We start from the raw sequence: 24,510 nt of genomic DNA on the forward strand, positions 1-24,510 counted from the left end.
GTGCCATGACTGACGTGCCGAATCTTTTTGATGTCATGATGTCACAATCCAGCGGAGGCTGTGGTTATGATATTGTTGGCGTCCACGGAGCGAGGGGTTTTAGTGGTCATGTCAGGAGTAAGTCTTCATAAATCCTTTATGGCACAGAAATATTAAGCTTCTTTGGTGGTACAGGGACAGAGGGGTAAAACATGGTGGAACGTGCACACACGTGTACAGAAAAAAAGGCGCATGCACAGTCATAATGCCACCCCACATGCACAGCTGCACTGAATGACAGATATAGGCACATACATGTACTCCAAGAACGGGCTCACACAGTAACACACAAAACCAGCCACAGTGTTCGACAAAGTTCTCATCTATTTTAATTTGGATTTTTGAAAACAACATAGTGACTGCATTGTCCTTCCCCTTTTTTCATTTAAACTGCACACACTCACACATATTCACCCTCTGTTATTCCATTTTCACACACCCTTTTTTAATCTAACAGTAGTCTCAAACGTGTTACAGATGTGTGAATGACAGATTAAGTGGTATTGTGGGGCTTAAGTGCAGTTACAGCAGAAAAGCGTAATAATCCATTATAGAATGTAACATGTATATGTGAAGAATCATTGTGTTTCCCTATATGGAGCATTGTGTAACCCATCCATCAAAACTTCTTCATCTCCTATGCATTTCACATGTACACACACACATACACACATGGCAACAATGGGAGTTTGAACTTGACCTAACTTTTCAATTGCATCTTTCCATACAGCACCCCCCAGATTTACACGAACCCCAGAAGACCAAACAGGAGTCCAGGGGGGAGTGGCTTCCTTTGTCTGCCAGGCCACAGGGGATCCACAGCCCAAGATTGTGTGGAACAAAAAAGGCAAAAAAGTCAGCAACCAGAGATTTGAGGTATGATGCTGACATACTGATTAACGAACTCATAACCTTGCACTAGCCCTGATTTCTGCTCATCCCAGAAAATGTTGTACAGTGAAATGGGAATAGGTTAGCATCCCACAGCAGATCCTCAATAAACGTTCAATGGCTGCGTGTACCAGCTGCGTAAAGCAGAGGTGTAGCATGACTGCCGCCATTGGTGTCAGTTCTTTTCATTGTTTTCCTGTCCTAATTTCTTTCTTAAGCCTTTCTCACAGCAGACATGTTTACTTGAAGCTGACTTGAGCTGGTAGATTAATCAATTAAAAAGAAACAGAATTGGCAGGTATTCTAATAATCAGTTAGCTGCGCTCTCAGTTTTCCTGCTGAGAGTCATAAGAAAAGATCGATACCAGTTTCACATCAGTCCATTAAATATGAAGATGGAGCCATCCAAACAAGATGTTAATGAGCTTTGGAGGTGCTGCTATGCAGATTTTATTTACCTCCGGACAGAGCCAGACCAGCTGTTTTCAGTTTTTGTGCTAAAAGAAGCGAACCTGCTGCTGGCTTTAGCTTCACATTTGAGGTTTGTATACTGTATTTCTTCTCATTTAACTCTTGAAAATGCCAAGCATTACCTTGTTCTAGCCTCTCAACTGTGAGCACTTGCTGCTTCTTGGTCTTATGTGACCATAAACTGAATATCTTTGAGTTTTGGCCAGGTGGTCAGACAAAAAAAAGACTTGAAGACATCACAGTGGGTTCTGGGAAAATAATGAGAGATAATGAAGGCAAATGCTTTACCGTTTTCTGACATTTTGTAGACCAAGCAGTTAATCAATTATTTGAGAAAATATTCAGCAGATTAATGAATACCTTAGTTGAAGCCTTAATTGGCTACCTTACACTTAGGTTAGGTTTCAGAGCTCTGGTAAATGAAACCGAGCCATAGTTAATGTTGTTAGTTACACTTGTGCTTTTCCTTTGATGACAAATCAGAGTGCCTGCTGTGAGAAGGGTTTGTTGTTACTACTGTCATTATTGCAATGAAACTTGACATTTAAGTCAATAATGAAAGTTGTGAGTTTGTTTTGGGTACAACAGACAGCTGTTTTTTGGGATTACATGAACACCATCTATTACCATTTTGCATATAGAGCCAAAAAATAGTGCTGTTAAAGATTTGATCAGATTAGCTGCTTTTCTTCATTTGTACTCCAAAGGTTATACAACTGTGTGAAATGCTATCTACTCCGACTCTTTCATATGTCAGATGATGCCTTGGGCTACAGTATATGAGATTCTTATATGATCAGCCTTATTAGTTTCCCGAAGGCTCTAACCTTTGATTTATTTCTCCACCTCACAAGTCACTCTTAGATGGAGATGTTGAGCTAGCCTCTCTCCTACCCAGTCAGTGTCACCCTGAGCTCAGGGTGCTTTTCTACTTTAATAAGTTGAGTTTCCTCCCAGGTTTAAGTTCATCTTGGTGTCTTCCTGTTTGTGATTAAATCACTCGGGGAGATATTTTATTTTTAATCTACCCTATATAAGCTCAGACCACCTACTGTATATTTCTCTCTGCTGTCCTGTCCATCAGGAGTTGCTGTGGGATTTCTTTTTATTGGATTTTAGTCAGTGGAAACCTTCTCAGAATTCAGAATCCAGATCTAGTACATGCTTGTATAAGACTTATGCAAGGACCACTTATAATGTACAATCCAGTAGTTCTGGAAGATCTGAAGTTCTGTCTTAAACTAAATATGAAAAGGACATTAGATATAAACAAGGAAACTGTATTCTAACGATCCCTTCCTAATCCTTGGACTGCTTGTCTGGTGCTACCTAAAATCTATTTTAACGTGTGCAGTGATTGATCCTAGACTGTGAATCCAGGTATGCCTTGTGGCTAAGGATTAAACCTGACTAGTGCTCTCATATTTCCCAGGCTCTGTCCCCTCAGCTGCCCTCAGTAAATTAAAAACTAGGAAAACTTTTTTGTCTCTGAAAATTACTGTTTATCACTGAGCTGCAAACAGTGTTGAGGCTAAAATTAAAACCAAACAACAACACGTGTGAGGCTCTGGTGCTTCAGCTGAATCCTTGAACAAGCCTGCTCCTAGTATATATGTACCACAGTGCAATATTTTAAATTTTGATGAATCTAGAGGAGGTTTCTTATAACAGAAAGAAACATAACACTGACATATTATCAGCTTTAAAGTTGATATGGCAAACTTTTTGGAATATCAACTTTTGCTCATTTACAAATCCAGCATTAATTTAAAGTCATGTTTCTGGCCACCTGGCAAATGTAACCCCAGTATTAACTCTTCTTTTAGCTTTTAGGTCTCCACCAATTTTGTAACTGAAAACAACTGCTTGCTTAGGCTGAAAAACTACAAGCGACCTATTTCACTTTACACATTAGTTATTATACACTGTTATTATTAATTAAATATAGATTTTAGCCACTTATATATCTTCTTCTCATCAACAGGTGATAGAGTTTGACGACGGGTCCGGCTCGGTCCTGAGAATCCAGCCACTGAGGACCCCCAGAGACGAGGCTATTTACGAATGTCATGCCTCCAACTCTGCAGGAGAGATCACTGCCTCCACCAGACTAAGTGTGTTACGAGGTCAGTGTGAACACACGCAGGCTATGTTTCCAATCAGCTGTCAAACAGAATCTTTAATTGCTGTAAAGAAAATTACATGAATCCATTCATACAGTTATACATAACACACTTGCAATCATATAATATATACTGCCACATTTTATATAAATACAAAATAAGAAGTAGTTGTTTATTATATTGATTATATTGATTATACTGGTTATATTTTAGTGTTTGTTAATTTGTGTAATGATTCATATGCTATGTTATACTGTGTTATCAATCATTCATTAATTGTTTAAACTTCACTTATGGATTTTGCGTCGGAGAAGTTAATAATTGTTGTCAAATACATCAGTAAAAACAGTTAATATCGGCTAAAAACTTTTTTATGGAGTGTTATAAACCCTTTATTAACTTTTTATATACTTTTCTAAATGCTTACGGGCGGGGGGTCTTATAAGTGGAAAAGTGTATTTGTATCCATAACAATTACTGTATGTAAAGGTACAGTTGCAGTAATTTAACATCAACCAATCATCTCCTCATAAATTCTGATGGGTGATGTTTAAAGTTTTGTTCAAAGCTTGTCTCGGAGGCTCAGAGGATGTGTTTTTCCGATATAGATATATATAAATATGCTAGTGTAAGCCTGGGCCCACCGCAGTAGATGGTTTTGTTAGTGTTAGAAAGAGTCCATTAATGCAGATAGTGATGTTAGTGTTAGTGGAGTCCATTAGGAGAACATTATGTACCGGTAGTTTGAAGCTCAAGAGTGTCTTAGTGAGTGAAGCTGCTCGAGTGTGGATAATCACATCGCCTGCCTTTACAGTACATGCTCGTGGGGAAAGGACGTGCAGCCTATTGTTCTACCATCTCATCTCTCTCTCTCTCTCTCTCTCTCTCTCTCTCTCTCTCTCTTTCCCTCTTGTCTCTCTGAGGGGTAATAACACAGTCTACAGTTCTTCCTCCTTGCTTTCTTTTCTCTCTGTCTCGTCTGTGTTTTTGTCTCCACAAGTTCATTCCCTCTTACTTTCCCTTTATTTCGCTCGCCTTCTTTCTCGCTGTCTTTTAATACACTTTCCTCCTTTTCTCTGTCTCGCTCACTTCTCTGTCTCTCCACATGCTCTTAGGTCCACTACACAGCAACCTCTAAATTATTCACCATCCGACCACTCTTTGCATCTTCTGTGCTGTTCCGCTCCATCCATCCAGAATTTTTCCTGTCTCATACGGTTGTCTTTGTACGTGTATGTGTGTGTGTCCCTAGGTGTGTATGTGTGTGTGTGTGTGTGTGCGTGTGCAAACATGCTCTGTTGCGTGTGTACATCTGTGTGCACTCTTGCTTATGCGTATCTCCATCTATTTTTGATTTTTGCTGCCTCCCTTGGTAATATCTCCTATTTGCTGTTTTTCTTTATCGAGAACACGACCACTCTTGCATGTGTGCACACACTTGTATGCCTATATACACATACATGCTCAAGCACACGCACATTTTTCCTCAAACATAAGACAATCAGTCTTTATGTAGTGATTAGCTTCTTTCTGCTCCTCTAAGGAATCATTGTGTTGTGGATGAATAAGAGGCCACCTGGGAGCAGCTAATAGCCCCTGATAGACTGTCAGTCCAAATGTCAGTTTTAGAATACACACACATACGTGTGCGCACCCACACGAACACACACATAGGATTCACACGCGCACACACAGAGTCCTGTCAGTCATGTCTCCTTGTCTCCCCTGGCTCTGTAAAGACACAGCTCCAGTGACTGACTGACTGACTGACTGTCTGAGTGTCTGACAGGAGGGATCCGGTGTTAAGGTCAGCCGGCTTAATTACTGAGGATTAGAACCAGGCTAATTGAAATCTTGGCTTTCAGTAAATGGCTGTGATTGGCATTGGCTGAAATAATAATGAACTTGAGAGCAATTATATGCTTTAGGGTCCAGTGTACAGTCAGATATTGTATAATTCATGATAGGGTAAAAGTTGAGGGCGGGTCTGAAAAAAAGAAACATGAGGGTTCAGACGATCAAACAGGTTGCAATCAAGCCCACAGTTTAGCCAGATTATTTAAACCACTTTATTTGGAAAGTGAAAATGAGTTCAACAGAGTGCAGCAGAAATGTTGGTCATATAAGTTTGTTTGGTCAAATATGAACCAGAGAGTGGGTCTGTAAACTGTGGTGGATATCTACAGCAGACAGTTTGAATAATAATTTTACAGTTCACCTTTATTTTATCTTCCAAATAAGTCTGGCCAAGCTGTGGCCAGCTGCTCGTTGCCTCTTACCCCATCTGACTTCTTTTAGGGACGTCTCCATGGTCTCAAATCTCAAAGCATGAGGTCGCATTAACATCTGTAAATTCTATTGCAACCTCATGATGAGGTGTAGCTCACATTTTGTTTAAACTGTGGACTCACAAAGAAGAGCTGAAACAGCACGTCTCTGACACAGTATTAACGAATAAGTAACATATAAGAATCAGAGTTTTGCAGTAGCGCAAGACTATTGTATCAGATTACCATATATTATACCATTGTTAATTTTATTGTATCTATCCCTTATACTTTTTATCCCCCGTGTCAGTCCTGAATGACAGAAACAGGTTTATTTGCAGGTGCACATATTACACTTGGGCCTCTAATTCAGCAGCCAGCTCATGCTTTAGTTCCCATGATTGTGAGGCCAGACTTGACTTGCACTTCTTCCAGATTTACAGATGACAAACCCAGCGAGTGATGTGTGTGGATTTCATTTGGGGTCTTATATAAAGAGGACAGTGTTCGCACAGCAGTTCCCATGATTATGAGACCGGGCTTTTCTATGAGCTGTGAAATTATCTGGATTGCTCACAGTGGAAACACTGAAGAGGGAGCACATCCAAATGAAACAGTGGGATGTGTGGAAGGCTCCGTCAACAAGGGAGTGTAGGGTTACGCATCTGTTCTGACCTCAGGGGGTTCTTAACTGTTACTGTTCAGCAACACAGTCTCTCTCTCTCTCTCTCTCTCTCTCACACACACACACACACACACGCTGGAGCAGCTTTGTCCCAAACACACTTTGGTGTTGCTTACACCTGTCCCCTATGATGGATGGTGGAAGGCTAGTTCTGTGCATGTGTCAACATGTGTGTATGTGCATCATCCCACTCAATCAGCCCTCAAACGCTTTGAGGGCTGCATGATCTCAGGGAGTAGCATTCTAACTGTGCGTCCTCAGTGTTCAGTTCAGTGTCCCACCCCAGGTAGATGAAATAGAATGCATTATTCCTGCCTACGAGGGGCTGGCTTTGAAGTAAGCGTTTGCATAATGAAAGCGGAGAGAATCAGGATTGTTATGCTGTATGGGTCCCTTGTGCTCTCCCTCTTTTTCTGTCTGTTTTTCTCTTGCTCTCTCCCTTTGTTTTCCTTTCTGTCACTCTTTCTTTGTCTCACTCTATTCTGTTCTATTCCATCCTATTCTACTCTCGCTGTTTTTTCTGCACTTTTGCCCTCCTTCGCCACTCGCCCACACAGACACTTGTACACATAAACACCTTCTCATCTTGTTCTCTTGGTTTATCATGTCTGTGTTTCCATTTTTCCGGCGTAGTGATTGATTGAAACCGGAGCTGTTAAAAGGCCACACACGCACTCGCGAAGCCAGTGTCTCACGACCCATCGGCTATGGTTCGATGGCTTAGTACCAGAATTAGCATCTCCTTGGTGAGGTTCAGTGCTAGGATTTCCCGTTAATGAGGCTCTGCATGACTGAGAAGGATAAAGTCACAAGGGATCCTGGGTTAAAAAAAAAAAAAAAAAAAAAAAAAAATTGGGGGTAAAATTGAAATAGACTGCCTTCTAGATCAAATACATCGCAAACACATGCAGGAGCCCATGCTCCGTGCTCATCTGTCTGTTTTTCACCATGTCTATCTTCATCCACTTTTTATGGATGACTCATGTATCACTTCACCTCACAGTTTTGAAGTGCAGTTTTGAACAAAGTCAAGATTTGCTCTGAACCTATTTGATTCCAAGGGTGAATACAGTTATTTTTTTTACAGTTTGTCTGAGTTCTGTCATCTTTGATCCCCCACCTCCTCGAAGCATTGTCCCCTCCCCTCTCTTAAGTCTCCCAGTTGAACTGAATGAAGTCAGCCCACTGCCTTTGATTTCCTCTATCACAGTGGAATGATCCTTCGTGTTTGATTTAATTGCCTCAGATGTCTATGGCATCACATTTGCTTTGCCGTCCCAAAAGTCTGCGAGTCCCAGTGGATGTGTCTTTATTGGAATCGTCTATTTGATTTTATTCAAGGGGTGAACTTCCAAAGAGTTTTGTATGGAACAGACTCAGCTGGACAAAAAGTGTAACTGAACTGCTACTGATTCCCAGCAGAATATAGAGTATTTGATTTTCAATTGAATCTTAGAAGAGCAGTTGCCCAAAGCTTCAGTGAGGTACTTTGTCAGGTGGAATGAAATGTTACTTATTCTATTCGACCTCACTGTTGGATCCTTCAAAAGTCTTGCCTCCAGGCTCAAGGCTCGTGCAAAACATATTTTGACTCTAAACTGAATCTAAATTTGACCGGTCAGTTTCCCTTAAAACCTTTTTCACACTGGACTAGTGATTCGTAGGAAGTTCAAAATCCGTTTGTTGTCAGGTCAGGGTTTAAGCTGTGTTTCTGAGTAAGTATGAACATCATGTTTTCCCTTATATTGAACACAGCCTATCTCCTTTAGTTGAGTGGTAGCTCAGATTTGCAGGCAATAGACTCAAGCGCACAACTCAGAAGCAGACAGGTTAATTTAAAAGAATGGTTTGTTATTTTGGGAAATGCGTTTATTCGCTTACTTGCTGAGACTTACTGAAGGCAAGAGGATAGGTACCGCTCTCACATCTGTTGAGTGGAGGGGATTAGTAATTGCAAAACTGAGGAAAAATGATGGTGAGTTAATTTAAGAATGGGCTCCAGCCATGTCATTATATTCTTTAATGTTAAGGCTGCAAGGAGATTTTCACGTATATGGCTTTGTGTTAAATTCCCCTAAGGGTGAAGCTGGACATTGTCATATCAAGATATTATCCCACTTTATCCCGTGTGGAAGTAAAATTAACATCCCACCAATCTGTAATCCTATCTATGTGGGATGTTGATTTTTAGTACATTTATTATTTACAACGGCTACAGCAGGTTGGCTCAGAGGACAGGACTGCACTGTAGAGAAAGCCAGAGAGATGAAGGGGTACTTTATCTCACCTGACTGGACTGTGGGAGTACACAACAAAAAATATTGGGAACCACTGCTCTGTGCTACCAAGCTAAAGATGTGAGTAATGTCCAGCTCTGTTTGACTTGTGTTTGTGATCTTTCCAGAGGACCAGCTGCCCTCGGGGTTCCCCACCATAGACATGGGTCCCCAGCTGAAAGTGGTGGAGCGTTCTCGGACCGCCACCATGCTCTGTGCTGCTAGCGGCAACCCTGACCCAGAAATTACCTGGTTCAAGGATTTCCTGCCGGTCAACACGTCCAATAACAATGGACGAATCAAGCAGCTCCGCTCAGGTAACTAATGCTTTTATCCCTCCTCCCTCCTTTTCCCTTTCCCTTCAATCCCCGGCTTTTATTTCCACCTTAAGGTTTCTTCTTTGCTTTTATCCCTCGTATGAAGTCCACTGCTTTTTAACCTCCCTCTGTCTTTTCCCACCCAGTCCATTTTTTATTTCTCTGTTCCTACAAAGTTTCTGTTGTTTTTGCCCTCGTTCACCCCTTTTATTATTGCCGTTCCACACTCCTTCTGCTGTGGTTACTGGCTGTGTTTCTCAGCTGCCCCTCTCTGCTGCTCCTGTGGTTTGATTTAACTGTGAATGGTTGCCAACCCTTCTAAACTCTTCAAGGCCTCTAAAAGTGAACTCCCATCTTCTCTCCGCTTTTCTCCAAACTCTCTGAGGTCTTCCTGTGCAAATCACCATCACGGATGGTTTAATTTTTCACTTACTAAAAACATTATAAAATATTCGTGACAGCATGCATCAGTGCGCTCCACGTCTCTAATCATATCTCAGCAAATTTCTCTACTGACTGAATTTGCAGGGCAAACCCAGGTGATGGTGGCATGTACTGAGGGATTGGCCTCCCTAAGATAGCTCACTGCTGTGACTAAACAAATCAAATAACCTTTTGTTTTTCCTTATTTCCTGGAAAGCGTGTCTTGTGTGGGTGTGAAATAAACTCACAGACATTGTATCCACGTTTTTTTGAGGAAATACATTGACAGAAGTTGTTAAATTGAAAGACAGATTTTTTGGAAAAACAGACACGGAATAAATTCTGTTCATGTCAAGCAACTCAGTCCGTTTCAATCAGTTCTTCTAAAGCCACAGTAGTGTGTAAAATCCCAACTTGTTGTAGCAGAGTCCCCTCCTCCCTCAGTCCCCCTTCTGCTTCCAGGGACCAACTGTGGACCCAAATCCCCCTTTCTTGCTATTAGACACCCAACTCTCTGGCTTCTTTATGGAAAACTTCCTTTTTGCTTCTGTCCCTGTTTTTTTGTTAATTCTCTGGCTTGATCCTCAACGCCCTGCTGAGACTCCTTTTTTGACATTTGTTTTACAAAAATTTCACAAAAAAATAATAAAAAATTGTAAGCATTTCAAACATTGTCACAACTTAAAATGCCATATATTTTAGCCTTGCTTCTTCTATGTGATGATTACAAAATAGCTGACTTTTACAGTTCTTTTAAGCACAAAGTTCTGTGTAAATACACAATAATAGACCTTTTTTTGTTTTTTGGAGTTCCAGTGCTTTTTCAAGGTGTTTCTACTAAGTCAACTCCTCTGTGTAACCAATGGTCCGATTGTAATGCAATGTCTATGCTGTTTCTTTTCTCTCTGTATCTTTTTAACCACAGAGTCCTTTGGTAAGTGCTTCTGTTCCAAGGCCCACACCCTCACTGTCCACTTTCTATATACTGCTCACTAATGTTGCTATGTTGCTGCTGCTGCTCACCTTTACAAATGTTGAGGTGTTATTAAAATGCATGGCATGCATTTTACTAACAGTCACACACAAAGATAATATGAAGCACAGATACACACACATACACACACACACACACACAGAAATACACACTCAACTCTGCAGGCACCATTTCAATTGTTTTATTTAAAGAAACATACTACAGATCATACAAACTGTATATATATATATATATATATATATATATATATATATATATATATATATATATATATATATATATATATACACACACACACACACACACACACACATGGACATGCAATACACACATTCACCAATACTCACACACATCTCTGTCACCCTTGAGGTTCTTGGCCTCACCCTCACCTGTGCACCTGCAGCCTTTCCACACCCAAAAAACTGCAATAACGTTCTCCTCACACTCACCTATTTACTTTTCCACTCCTTCACTTATTCAATTATTCTGTCCCTCACTCACTCACTCACTCAGTCATTCACTCACCCACTTACTCTGTCCGCTCTGCTGTATAGAGTTACCAGTCAATAAGCCATCAACTGTAGATGGCTGCTAGGTAGGCCTCTGGTGGAGCCACTATAAAGAAATCAATAGCTAAGGTTTCAGACTTGTAGACGGTGACCATATAGTGTAGTGTCTATATAGTAAACTTGGTTACTGTAGTGTAGGAATAGAGGTCTGGTTGTGGGACGTGTGAAGTTTCTTTTTTACATGAGTGTAATAGAGCTAGACCAGGTTTGGTACTTCAGAGAATCCACTCTTCAATTCTCTTACACTGTTCTGTAAAGTGATTTTGTGATATTTGGTCATTTTGCCATAAAGTGCTGTAATTTCCATTTCTTTGAGTATATTCAGATATGCTTTACCATGAGACAAAGTAAGACTCACACCTCTTTAGAGCTGAAGTGATTAGTTGATTAATTGGCTAGTCAATGACAGAAAATTAGTTTGATACAATTTTAGTAGTCACTTAATACCAAACAGTCTCAGGTTCCAGCTTCTACAATGTGAGGAGTTGCAGCTTATCTCTGTTTGATACCTTTGCAAACTATGTTTTTTTTTTTTTTTGTTTTGCTTTGTTTTGTTGTTTTGAGCTTTGAGTTTTGTTTTGGACTGTTTGTTGGACAAAACAATCAATTTTGTTTGCAATTTGAAGACATCACATTGAGCTCTGGGAAATTGTGATCAATTTTAACTACTCTCAGGCATACTATTGACCAAATAATTTACCGAGAAAACAGCAGGCAGATCAAACAATAATGAAAATAAATGGCAGGTAAAATTGAGACACCAAAGTATGGTTTACTTCTATTACTTTGTCATTTGCAAGTGCCTTCATCGTTCCTAGTGTTAATTGTGAAAAGTGTAGATTTGTTTTGCAGCCAAACACAGCATTTCTTGCAGCTGCACAGCTTTCTGTATGCCCGAGGGCCACGTTGAGAAAGAGTTTAGCGTCTCTGTCCTCTCCTACAATGGACCTCCCGCAAGTTTGACTGCTGATGGTCGTTTTAAGCTATTGAGTCCACAAACACACCCTTGCTCTTTGATTCTGAGCGGCTGAGACGGCAGCTTGACATTTACTGCTGATGTTTTAGGTTGTTGACAGTTTCTCTGCTGTCAGACTCAGTTGGCGGTTGTGGCCGCGATGGAAGGATTTTGACTTGATGTCACATTGTCGACCTTTTGCCAGTTATCTGTGAGATTTAGAGAAGAAAAAAAAATACAACACCAAAAAGCAAACCAAAAAAAAATCAATATAAATGCAGTTTAGGGACAATGTTTTAAAAAGTGTTAAAGTGTTGGAGGGTGGATTTTAACTTTAGGAACATTTACACAGCCTACAGTGGTATGTGTTTAAGTACTTTGATCGATACATCATTGTACTAGTCGGATTACACCTTGTTTTGATCTACATAGAGGACAAGAGCAGGTTAAGACTCAGGGCAGCTAAGTCTACTTAGAGTCCCAGTCCACCTCTTACAGACCCAGCTGAGAGCAGTGCAGACACTACCCTTACTCCCACAGCCACATCTGCCCATGCTGCAAGTCAATGAAGTCAAATCAATAACCCATCTCCTTATAGCTCTGCCACTGTCTGTCACTCTGTCTCTCTAGTATCTGTCTTTCTCTTCTCAGGCTTATTCTGTCTTTGTTTATTCTGTCTTTTTCTTTTGTGCCTCTTCTACCTCTCACTCTCTCAGGATCTATATTTTGAGTCTCTCTCTCTAAGTTGATTCTTTCCAAGTTACCCCCTCCCCTACAACCTCCACACACCCCCGACCCCTACCCCAACTCCCTCCCTCCCGTATCCCCTTCTCCTTCTGTGGTACTAACATTTTCTTCTTCTTCTCCTTCTCTAATCTCGTGCATTCATTGCCCACTCAGGTGGCACGCCCATACGAGGTAAGACTGCTGGGAGGACCAACATGACACAGTGGCCCGATTCCTTTTCCACCCCTGTTTCCTGCTTGTCTCACAGATCTTAAAAAGCAGCTCTGGGTGGGTTAATCAACATGGTTTTCAGTCTGAAAGAATCAAGGCTCTTCCATATTGGTCATACCCATCCAGCTGCTTCAGATCTGCAGTAGGCACAAGAGGGGGAATTGGAATTGAGCAAGCAATTCATGATACTTTGACTTTTAATCACCTCCCCTCTTCTCGTCTGTCATCCTCTCCGCATCCTTTCATTTTTCCATCTCAGCCTCTACGTCCACCCTATAACACAGAAATCCATTGCTTCCCTCCTCGCCATATTGTGATTTCTCTTTTGTGTTCATCAGTTTAACATCATTTAGCTTTTTACATATTCCTTGTTTCCAATCTAAAGCATGGTGTGTTTACAACTTGATTTTGATTTTTGTTGCTTAGTTTGAGGTAACAAAGCATACTATCACTTTTCCCTCTTTTTGTTTGCTTTTTTATTTTTTTGGATGACCTGATTTTCTTTTTTTTTTCAGTTTTTTTTTTTTTTTTTTTTTTTGGGCCTCTACCTAAGCTTGGCCCAGTCTCTCCTTCTACCTTGTCTATATTTGCCCAATCAAACGTCCCAGTTTTGTTTTCCCTCCCAGCTGTTATTCGCTCAGCCTGAAAAGTCCAGATGGTGAAGACGCAGACACACTTGCAGACATTAGTGTGCTCACCCACACACACACACGCGCACACATAAATACACAAGCCTGCACACACACGCACATTTCTTCATGGTTTTTTACCATTACGTTCTCTTTTCTCTCTCATTACCGATAAAAAGCCCCAAACAACCACTTTTTGATAAAGTTTTTATGGGCGCTTTTTTGCCTTACCACACCATCTTTAAAGAACCTCTGGTTGACTTTTTTGACAGTTTTTCTATTTTCAGGGAGCCAGAAAGCATCGGTCCCTTCCCAAGGCTTTGCGTATGTCGTTCCTTTTTTTAATCTGTTGGCCTTGATGGAGGTCTGTTGATGTCTTTACCTCCTTCTTGGGTTTGTTTTAAAAAAATGGCATCACACTCCTGATCCCATTGGTGGATCCGAAAGGGTTGGGGATGTCTCATTGCCGTGGCAATATATCTTTGTCAAATTTTATCACTGAAAACTGAAACATGATTTGCTCCCTAATATAACTTCATCTCAATTTTCAGCAAAGAATTTTCTAAACACTGTATCTGTGACCGGATTTCTCCACATTTTGGTTGCTTGGTTTATTTGTTTCTGCCTTGCATGAAGACTACATTCTCCGTTTTTGTAGGCTTTGTATGAGTGCTTTTTTTTTTCTTCTTTGTTTTTGTTGTCTTCCCATTTCTAAATCAGGAAGCTGACCCCTGTTTTAGGCAGAGTCTTGCTGACAGTGGTAGAAACTTGCAAATGTCTCCCTATGGACTTGGCTCCTTTTTTAGCCCCTTGTTTTTCAAACAGAGTTCAGCTTGTTTTTGCTGAAAACTCAGATTCATTTACCCTCTCTGCAGTTTTTGCCATTTATATGTTGATGTGTATATGGATTATACCCAGTTATCAGATGTCGTCCAGTTTTGTGTGATTGTTCTTTCTTCCTCTCTATCTTTCTGTGTGACTCTCTCTCTCTCTCTCTCTCTCTCTCTCTCTCTCTCTCTCTCTCTCTCTCTCTCTCTCCCTTCTCTATCTTCTTCTTCTGCTTCCCATCCCTCCATTTATCCAGGTGCCCTCCAGATAGAGATGAGTGAGGAGTCAGACCAGGGGAAGTATGAGTGTGTTGCCACCAACAGCGATGGGACACGCTACTCCACCCCAGCAAACCTCTATGTCAGAGGTAAGAGAGGGATAAAACCCAGCCAAGAGCCAGTCCAATTAGAGCACTTAGATTTAAGCATGGCTCTGTTAATGAATGTGCAGTCTGGGACATCGTTTCATAGAAGATATTCATAGTTTTTTTTCTTCTTCTTTTTTTTTTGCATAGACATCTTCTGTTAGGAATGTGCATTTATCATATTAATGTGATATGATGCTATTAAACTTTCTGTGTTTTATAATACTTTAGCTGTAGAGTCATAAAGCGGAATGGTTTTTAAATGAGAGCTCCTTTACATCAAGTTAAGGCCGGGCTGAATGTTTCATTCAAGCTATTAATCTCTCTGCCCTCCCTTCTTAGCCTTTAGACCTTAGAGGAAAACCAAATCATTGTCTGGTTAAGACTTGTGTTTCTCCCCCAATCTGACAGGCATATCACTTCCTCAGGCACCATTTCCTTCAACACACAGATATACACACACACACACACACCAAATGTTTGAATCTTAGAGACATTTTCATTCCCCGGGCCTTTTGCTCTGTTGTCTGCCTCCCCCCCTCCCTCCCTCCATCCTCAGAAAAAAAAATGAATAAATAGAAAAAAGCTTTAAACAGTGTAACATGCTTTTCTGACTCCGACATCACTTCCTGGGGATACAAAAAAAACACACACACACGACTGTATGCACACACAAAAACACACACATCTATGTCCTACACTAAATATATATATTTATATATAAGTGTACATGCACTCTCACACATAGACACACACAAACAGCACAGAGTCAGTGATGTGCGTCTAACAGTGCTTGCAGGGCCAGTAAAATCTTGCAGTGCTGCTCAGTGAGTGTTTGACAGGCGGTCTATGGAGACAGCCGGCAGTGGAAGGCTTTCACCGACACACTGGCCATTTATGGCCACTGTTTTTTTTCTCTTTCTTCTCCTCATTTCATTCTTTCTCTTTCTTCCCTTTTCTCTTTGTCTTTCCCTCTGTCTTTTGCCACCTTGCTATGCTCCTTTGTCTAACTTGTCTTCTCTGCCTGTCTCCTGTCTCTTCTCTGATATTTTCCCTTTTTTCCCCTCCTCCTCATCCTCCCGCCGTGCTCTGTCCTACCTCCCTCTGCAGAACTGCGAGAAGGTTGGTACTACAACGACTGTGTGGCTCTTTTGAATCTCTCCCGAGTATTTTCATTCCATATTTTCATTCATTCCATTAAACTGCCATTTTTGTTTGTGTGTCTCTGCTGTTTTATGTGCAGTACTGAAGGTTTAAACCTGCCTCTACAGTTCACTCCTTTGAGATATACTGTACCCTGCGTTCTTCTTTTTTCTTTTTTCCCCGTGAGTGCATGTGTGTTTGCTGTGAGTTTTTTTTTTCGTGAGCATCTTTTTTGTTTCAGTTCATAAAATATTTAATGGAACACACCTAAAAACACCATGAATAAAACATTCTGATATCACACACGCCTTGGTGGTGATGTATCAGACTATCCGATTGCTTGCAGTCCTCTTTGAATGCCATAAAACGTCATCTCAATGCACAATGGACAACAAAAAAAATAATCATCCTACAGTGTATAGACCCCGATTGTTATCCACTGTATTGCACTTTACTGAACACCACTGTCATGAATTTCTAATCTTCCTCTGCCTTCTCCGTTTTCATTGCTATCTGGTACAGTGCGTCGTGTCCCCCCTCGCTTCTCCATCCCCCCAGCGGACAGCGAGATCATGCCAGGGGGGAACGTCAACATCACCTGCGTGGCAGTGGGTTCACCCATGCCCTACGTGAAGTGGATGCTGGGAGCAGAAGACCTGACCCCTGAGGATGACATGCCCATCGGCCGCAACGTCCTGGAGCTTACGGACGTGCGCCAGTCCAACAATTACACGTGTGTCGCTATGTCGACGCTTGGCGTGATTGAGGCGGTGGCACAGATTATTGTGAAAGGTGGGTTCATCAGCAGGAATGTGAGGAGGCTTATGGGTGAGCAGAGGGGAGCGTGTGTCTAAGAGTGTAAGAAAGGAAATTTGACCTTGTCTCAGGTGAGACGTTGGTTATGACTTTGTTCAAAAGAGCAAAGTAGTTTTAAGGAGAAAATACCACAATGCACTCTGTGAATGGTCACTTGATGTGTTGTACAATTAAAAGAAAATTTCCATCTCAAAAGGAATAAAAAGTAAGACAAGTAAAGTAATTCTCTTTTATTAGTTCTTTAATTATACATATATGTGCTGAATATATGAATAAACAGAGTGAATAATGTGAGAAATAAGGAAAATTCTGTTTGTTACAACATATTAATATTAAGAAGAAAGACTTTTCTTGGAATGGAAGGGAAGATCTTTGCCGTTTTGTTGTTATCTACTTTGGGAAATTTTAATAATTAATATTTTAGGAAGTCTATAAGAAAATACTCTTCTGTCTCCACTTCTTATGTTTCCCACTGGCCAAAGAATAATTTTTCTCTGTCTGCTGTTTTCCATGGCGATCCATTTAGATGTTATCGCCACTTCTATATTTAGTTTGTCAGTATACACAGTTTTTAATTTGGATTAAATATGTGGCCAGTTAAAACTTTCCTTGAAGTGATAGATAAGTTTTAGAACTGACAGGATTTGTTTTGTCCAGTGGTCGAACTAATTTAGTTCATAATTGTTTTTTCGGACTTCTAATTGTCGTGTAGAGATTATGGTCATGGCATCATTCTGATTCTGAGTTGGTGTCATCATTAAATTGTTTCCAGCTTTTTCAATCAGTACAAGCTAAAAGTCCTAAAATTGGACTCCATTTTTTTTTTAATAATAAAGGAACAATGCATCAGATTTCCCTTTCTGTCTCCTTCTCAGCTCTACCGAAGGCTCCTGGCACCCCTGTGGTGACAGAGAGAACTGCAACAAGCATCACACTCACCTGGGATTCTGGAAACCCTGAACCTGTTTCATACTATATCATACAGGTGTGTGACAGACACACAAGCACATATACATTTTGCTCTTTCCCATGCAATACCCACCGCACAGCATTGCTGCATGTGGGCACACGTTTCTCAGACACTAAACTTAAAGGGGCTAAAGCGGCACTAAATTTTTATATGAGCATAAACTGTTATTAACAGCCTAAATCACTAAGTAAGGCTGCAAAAGAAAAGAGCCTCTTGTCTCCACTGAAAGTAATAAATTGTCCAGATTGCTCAAATGAAATTCTGGCATCTTGTGAGTACTCTTTGCCCACAAGGAGTAATGAAATTAAATGTAAGTATGAAACACAGATTGCTTAAACAGCAGTGCCTGAATTCTTAATTCACAAAAACCAGGACACCTGCATTAGATATGTGGTGTCTCTTAGTTTGTGCATATTTCTGCATAAATCTTGGTTTGTAAACAAGAACATGTTGTTTGGAGTTTATTGGTGTAGCTTTCTGTGTATTTTTGTAATGTATATAGCAAGAGCCACATGTAGAGCTTCTTCTGCACAAAGATGGCTAATGCAACTTTAAATCCATGTATTTCCCCCCTCTCTCTTCCCTCTTCCTCTCCAGCACCGTGCCAAAGGCTCTGAGGACCCCTATAAAGAGATTAATGGCATCGCCACGACACGCTACAGCGTGGGCGGCCTCAGCCCTTACTCCCACTACGACTTTCGGGTGGCAGCCGTTAACACCATTGGCCAGGGCCCCTCCAGCGAGGTGGTGGAGGCTCGCACGGCCGAGCAGGCCCCCTCCTCACCTCCTCGACAGGTTTGGATGATGCCTTGATTTGATAAATCTAAAGTTTTCACAGTATAGCAATAAAAAGGTGGTGCTCAAAGACGCAGTTTTGACTCTGTTTGGAAAACAAGTTGCCTTCGTTGTTCAGAGCTTATTCCAATCTGTTGTAGTTGTTTGAAGAACTTCACCTCTAGCTTGACTGTAATACAATATAATTAGCTGTCTTTTAGAGACAATGCTGTATGTTATACAACTCAACAATTTTAATTTTCTAGAAGTATAGCCTGAAGTTGCTTTTGGTTTTTAAAAAATGTATCCAACTTCTTTCAGCAAATCGCTCTCCAATAAAAATACTGTACATTTCATCTCAGCACAGTGTTGCTGAAGTTCTTCCTGTTTGCTCTGCAGGTCAGAGGTCGAATGCTGAGCACGACAACAGCAATCATCCACTGGGATGAACCAGAGGAACCTAACGGACAAGTGGTTGGTTATAGAGTGTACTACACCTCTGACAACACACTGCCTGTCAACCAGGTTTGTAACTGTGTGTGCATGGTTTTCGTCTAAATTGTTGTTACTTTTTATTAATCACAGTTGACCGATAACTTGTGTTGTCTGTGTGTACCTAATACATGAGAGTGCATCTGTGTGTCAACTTGCATTCATGCATTGTACTTTGTGTTGTGCAGTGGGAGAAGCAGATGGTGCGCAGCGCCAACTTCATCACCATCCAGGGTTTGACTCCTAACAAGACTTATTACATCAGAGTGCTGGCCTTCACCTCCGTAGGAGACGGACCCCTGTCCCAGGACCTGCAGATTATAGCGAAAACTGGAGGTAAGAGACAGGAAGCAAGAGACAAGAGACAAACGTCAGGTTTTATGTGTGTGTACACATATTAGACAAATATAACATGCCACACCGAAAATTTGTGCACTGATCATGCTGTAAGAAAATTACAAGCATCAACCAAATGGCATCTGCAAGAGTTAAAAAAAAAAAAAAAAAACACAAATCTGTTCTTACTCCTCTTTTTGCTAATCCTGGTTTTTCGCAATTCTGTAGTTCCGTCTCAACCTTCAGAATTCAAGGGGGAGGCCAAGTCTGAGACCAGCATCCTGTTGTCCTGGGTGGCCCCACCCCAGGGTGGCCCTGACAACCAGATCACAGGATATGAACTGGTCTACCGACGAGCTGACGACACAGAGGAGGTGAGAATGAAGGGAGCAAACTTCTACAGGACCTTTTTTGCAGGTTAAAGGACAGATATGTGGCTGGATGGATGTTTGGGCAGACAAAAGATGAATTGATGTCAATATTAAACTGAAATTCTCATGCTGTTTTTGTAAACACCCTGTGTTTAATAGGTAATTAAACCTTTTACTTTTGTTTTTCTCACAACCTGATGTCTTCCACTGTCCTGTTGTCTTCACGTCCCTTCAGAAAAAGATAAGCTTCGAGCCCACCACTTCCTACCTGTTGAAGAACCTGAAGCCTTTTTCCACTTACACCTTCCAACTGGCTGCCAGGAGCAAGCACGGAATTGGGGCGTACACCAACGAAGTGTCCATCGACACACCACAGACGCGTAGGTCTAACCACACACACTGCTGTGTGTGAGGGTGTATGGGCATGTGTGAGTTTGTATGTTGGAGAGCGAGAGAGAGAAAGGTTTCAGTTTTGACAATGCAAAAATGACAGTTGACACAAAAATGGAATCTGGCTTGTAACTGTTTGTATATATGTAATTCAATATCTGACCATCATAAATTTCTATGTTACAAACAATATTTGGTAAAAACATCATTGCTTTTTTTTGCATTGTCACAAAAGGGGCCGCCATGAATCCAGACCTCAACTGACCTCAGATTTGATATTCCAACAAATATAGCATCAGATAACTGCCTTAAGATTGCCAGAACTTAACCTCAGAAAAGTTATTTCAGCAAATACATTACCGAGCAACTAGTTGTGACTGATAGCAATACTTCATTTGTTGGCTATCAACCTGAGGTCTGTAGGAGATTCAATAAAAACAAGGTAAGAAGCCAGAAGTTTGTAGATAGATGATGAGAACTCCATCATGGATCAAGCACAGAGGCTTGGGTAGGCTGTAAGGACAAGCAAGTTATGGGAAGGTATGTTTGTGTGCTAGAGGTCTAGTCAGTGTTTTTGTGTTGCATCTCTTTTAAGCCATTCACTCGTTTTCATTAATCAAGCATTTCTACCAAAACAGAAGTTGACACCCATCATTCAGTATCTTTGTTCAGCCATCTTGCTTTCTAGTCACAGGGTCATTTTTCGTACGAGTTTCAGTTCTCCAGTGTTTTGTTTTCATTTTTTGTTTCTTTGTCTTTTGTTCTCTGTCTCTCGTCTGCTCAATTTCATCCCCATTCCTCCACGGCAAACCTCACTCCCTCACCTCTCCACCCACCAATAACAACTTGCACACACAACCAAATAACATTTACCCAAACAACCCCTGCTGTGCTTCCTCAAAACTGGCCAATCAAGTTCCTTCAGCACCTCCCCAGGACATCACATGCACCAGTCCCAGTTCTACCAGCATCCTGGTAAGTTGGGCTCCACCTCCTCTGGAGTTTCAGAATGGCGTCATAACAGGATACTCCATCCAATACTCTACTACAGAAGGCAACAAAACGACTAAAAGAATTGATGGAATTCGTCCGGAAAGTTCTCCTTATCTCCTGGAAAACCTGGAGAAATGGACTGAGTATGGAATAACGGTACGAGCGCAGACGGAAGCTGGAGACGGACCTGAAAGTTTACAGCTGCTTATCCGCACCGAGGAGGATGGTATGTTCCAAAACAAACCCCATGCCTGTCTTAGGATGGTCCGCCCCACTAACAATGGTTACCTCTAACTCACTAACATAGCACTAATGAGCTCAAAGCAACTTAAACTAACAGCAAGCCTCTTCCACTTGCCTGTTAAGGCATTTTGTCTATTCTTGAGCTGAAGTCTAAATGGATGATGCATTTAAGAACCACTGTCAGACCCTCCATTTCGGAAAACCTCTCATTTATTCCTTCATAACCGGCAGAAACCTCCAACATACAGAGGTCTCCTCCTACGACTCCCTCACCGCTGTTTTCTCTTGCAACCCTTGAAATCCTTTTTTCTCTAGCAGCCATTTTTACCCTCTTTTTTTACCAGCCTCTTTTTTCCATACTTTTTCCCTTTCTTCTGAAATCCCCTCTTTTTGGGGAAAGGGTGGTTTGGATTTCTCTGTCTTAGTGTCCCCACTAACAATACCACAACAAACCCTTTGGCTACAGGTGTACCTTGGCCTTCCCTCACCTTGGCTTTTCTTGCTGCCCGTCTGCCCCTCGAACTCCACTCCAGTTCCTTGACAACTATTTGAATACCTTTTTAGCTAACTTTTAATCAATGCATTTTATTGTACCTAGAGCAATTTGTAATATTTTCAGTGATATTTTTTGATATTCATGCTTAATGTCCCATTCTCCCAATCTTTCCACTAAGAATTTTTTCTAACTGCAGCTTTCTTTAGAGTGCTTATGCGTGGGTCAGTCAGATAGCAAGAGGTGGCTGGAGACTTTTTTCCTTTCAATATGTTTTTCTTTTGGGGAGAAGTGTAGTTCTTGGCAGTACGAGAGAGGTTTTTCTTGATAACAGTATTTTCTCTTTGACTGCCTGCCACTGTTAATCTGCCCCTGGCAACAAATCCTTTTCTATCTGCCATTCTTATCTTTCTCTACATTTGCTTCTTATCCTCCACTGCTTTTTTCCTCCATGTTTTTCCTCAAGCACTCTCATTTTTTACTATTTTTACTTTTTTTCCAAGACATCAGAGCAGTTTTAGACTTTTTGGAGGGTTGTATTTTTAAATTTTTTCAGCTTTTGAGTATTTTTTTTTTTCATCGCCCCTAAAACCGATCTATTTTTTATTAGAAAAAACTTCACTAAAGTGAAGGTCTTTACTTGAGAGGTTTGAGTGCCCATCATCTGTGACCCTTGACCTCTATCCCAAAATGCATTTTAGTTCCAAGTGGTCCTCCGCGAGGGGTCGAGGCAGAGACTGTGAACGCCTCAGCCATTAGGGTGAAATGGCGAGCACCGGCGCCCGAACGGCAGCACGGTCAGATCAGAGGCTACCAGGTCCACTATGTGAGGATGAACTACGGCGAGCCTCAGGGTCAGCCCTTCATCAAGGACATCCTCATAGATGACTCACAGGTAACACTAACATATATTCTCTAACACCTTAAAATAGAATTAGCTGTGTCAAGGTTTTCAGTTTTATGAATGCCTAATAAAACCCTAAGCAATATTTTGAGCGGCATTTCTTTTATTTTACAGTAGTGCTTAGTGTGAATTGTAGTTTCACTAAAGCTACGAAATTATAGAAATTATGAATTCGCCCCAACACATGGGCTTACGTGGATATATTTTTCAGATGAGAGAGCCAACATGTGGCCATCTGGTTCCTACTTTTTTTTCTTATTATTTGTCTGTACAACTTCACAACACACATTGCAGCAATCTGTTGCAGCAATCTGTCACCGCTTCTATATCAACTTCATCTATGACGCATGAATGTGCCAAAAATAATTATAAATGATGAATGATCACAAAATAAATACATGAATAGAGCAGAAACCTCCCTTAAGATTGTTTAAAGGAGCATTTTGACATTTGCTGAGAGTTAGGTGAGAATATCAATGTGACTCTCATATCTGTTTGCTACAGCCAGCAGACTGTTAGCATAGCTTAGCATAAAGACTGGAAATAAAAGGAAGCAGCTAGCCTGACTCTGCCCAAAGGTTTTAAATACTTGTTGCACTTCACTTTTGTCACGGACACTGTTTCTAGTCTTTATGCTAACCAGCTTACCTGCTGCTGGCTGTAGCTTCACAAGTATCAAACAAATTAACTCGTCAAACTTTAAAATAAAAAGATTATGGCCTTTATATAGTAGCTGAACTGCTCAGGTGAAACAGGCTTCTTTTCTTTTTTTTTTTTTTTTTTAGATTTTGAGCATTATTTAATTTCTGCCCTGGATAGATAATGGACCTATATCTATTTATACCTGCCGGACACAGCTGATAATTTCAAACTGATAGTTCTATGGCGGTTAAAGACAGTGCATGTGACTTGTGTAGAAACTTGACTGACTTGTCCCCAAATATTAAGAGTTGTGTGTTTCTCCCCTTTTTTCTCTTTTCTCTGTGCTGTGCCATCAGTGGGAATATGATGACTCAACCGAATATGTGAGTAAACCCTTCTTGAAGTTTATTATTAAATAATAATAATAACAAAACATGGAGAATAGATGAGTCATATTTGTGAGATTTGTAGCTTTAAAAGCTCCCAGGACCAGAACGAGGGCTTAAAACCCAGAAAAGCCAGCAGGAGGTCCCTTTTTTTCCATTTCTACATTCTGTGTTCTCCAGGATTTTTAATAAAGAGCCCTGGAAAAACACACAGATAACTGATGATATGAGTAATTCCTGGATATTGCCAAAATGTTGGGATTATTTATGATTTACACAGGCCAAGAAATGCAAAAAATATTGTGTTTAGATGGACACAAATCTAAATTAGTTATGAGTTTCTGCATAGTTAAATGACATTTTGTGTAGACAATGGTCCGTATTTTAAGTATTAAAAGCAGTTGCCTTTTACAGCTGACATTGCTTTTTGTTGTTCTGCAGGAGGTCGTTCTTGGAGACCTGAAGTCAGACACTTCCTACTCTGTATCGGTGGGGGCTTACACCGCCAAGGGCGATGGTGCTCGCAGCAAACCTGTTACAGTCTGCACTGCCCTGCCACGTAAGTGTGTCTACACAAACATACTGAGAGACGTACATACTGGGAGACAAAAGTACACACAAACGCACATAACTGGTAACAATCAATAGCATCACTAATTATCATTAGAGGCCCTTAAATCATTGAATTGGTTTATGTCTCACTCTATCACACCTTACTGTGCCAGTAAGAAGCCAGTCATTTGGTGCCATATTAACCATATTTTGCAGT

At 40.9% G+C, this 24,510-nt stretch overlaps 1 protein-coding gene across 1 annotated transcript in view; it reads left to right on the plus strand.

Annotated features, from left to right (window-relative positions):
* Positions 1 to 24,510, plus strand: part of ptprdb (protein tyrosine phosphatase receptor type Db) — an 86,639-nt gene that overhangs the window by 34,679 nt on the left and 27,450 nt on the right. The window contains exons 3-19 of the mRNA XM_041035681.1: positions 770 to 915; positions 3,386 to 3,527; positions 8,881 to 9,069; positions 10,418 to 10,426; positions 14,681 to 14,791; positions 15,899 to 15,910; positions 16,454 to 16,723; positions 17,623 to 17,732; positions 18,315 to 18,512; positions 18,891 to 19,016; positions 19,172 to 19,319; positions 19,548 to 19,693; positions 19,926 to 20,070; positions 20,997 to 21,299; positions 22,511 to 22,704; positions 23,712 to 23,738; positions 24,183 to 24,300. Of these exons, the coding sequence (XP_040891615.1) occupies positions 770 to 915; positions 3,386 to 3,527; positions 8,881 to 9,069; positions 10,418 to 10,426; positions 14,681 to 14,791; positions 15,899 to 15,910; positions 16,454 to 16,723; positions 17,623 to 17,732; positions 18,315 to 18,512; positions 18,891 to 19,016; positions 19,172 to 19,319; positions 19,548 to 19,693; positions 19,926 to 20,070; positions 20,997 to 21,299; positions 22,511 to 22,704; positions 23,712 to 23,738; positions 24,183 to 24,300 (2,394 nt within the window). The remainder of the gene's footprint in view (positions 1 to 769; positions 916 to 3,385; positions 3,528 to 8,880; positions 9,070 to 10,417; positions 10,427 to 14,680; positions 14,792 to 15,898; positions 15,911 to 16,453; positions 16,724 to 17,622; positions 17,733 to 18,314; positions 18,513 to 18,890; positions 19,017 to 19,171; positions 19,320 to 19,547; positions 19,694 to 19,925; positions 20,071 to 20,996; positions 21,300 to 22,510; positions 22,705 to 23,711; positions 23,739 to 24,182; positions 24,301 to 24,510) is intronic.

The sequence above is a fragment of the Toxotes jaculatrix genome, chromosome 4 (assembly GCF_017976425.1).
Source record: "Toxotes jaculatrix isolate fToxJac2 chromosome 4, fToxJac2.pri, whole genome shotgun sequence".
Lineage (NCBI taxonomy): Eukaryota > Metazoa > Chordata > Actinopteri > Toxotidae > Toxotes > Toxotes jaculatrix.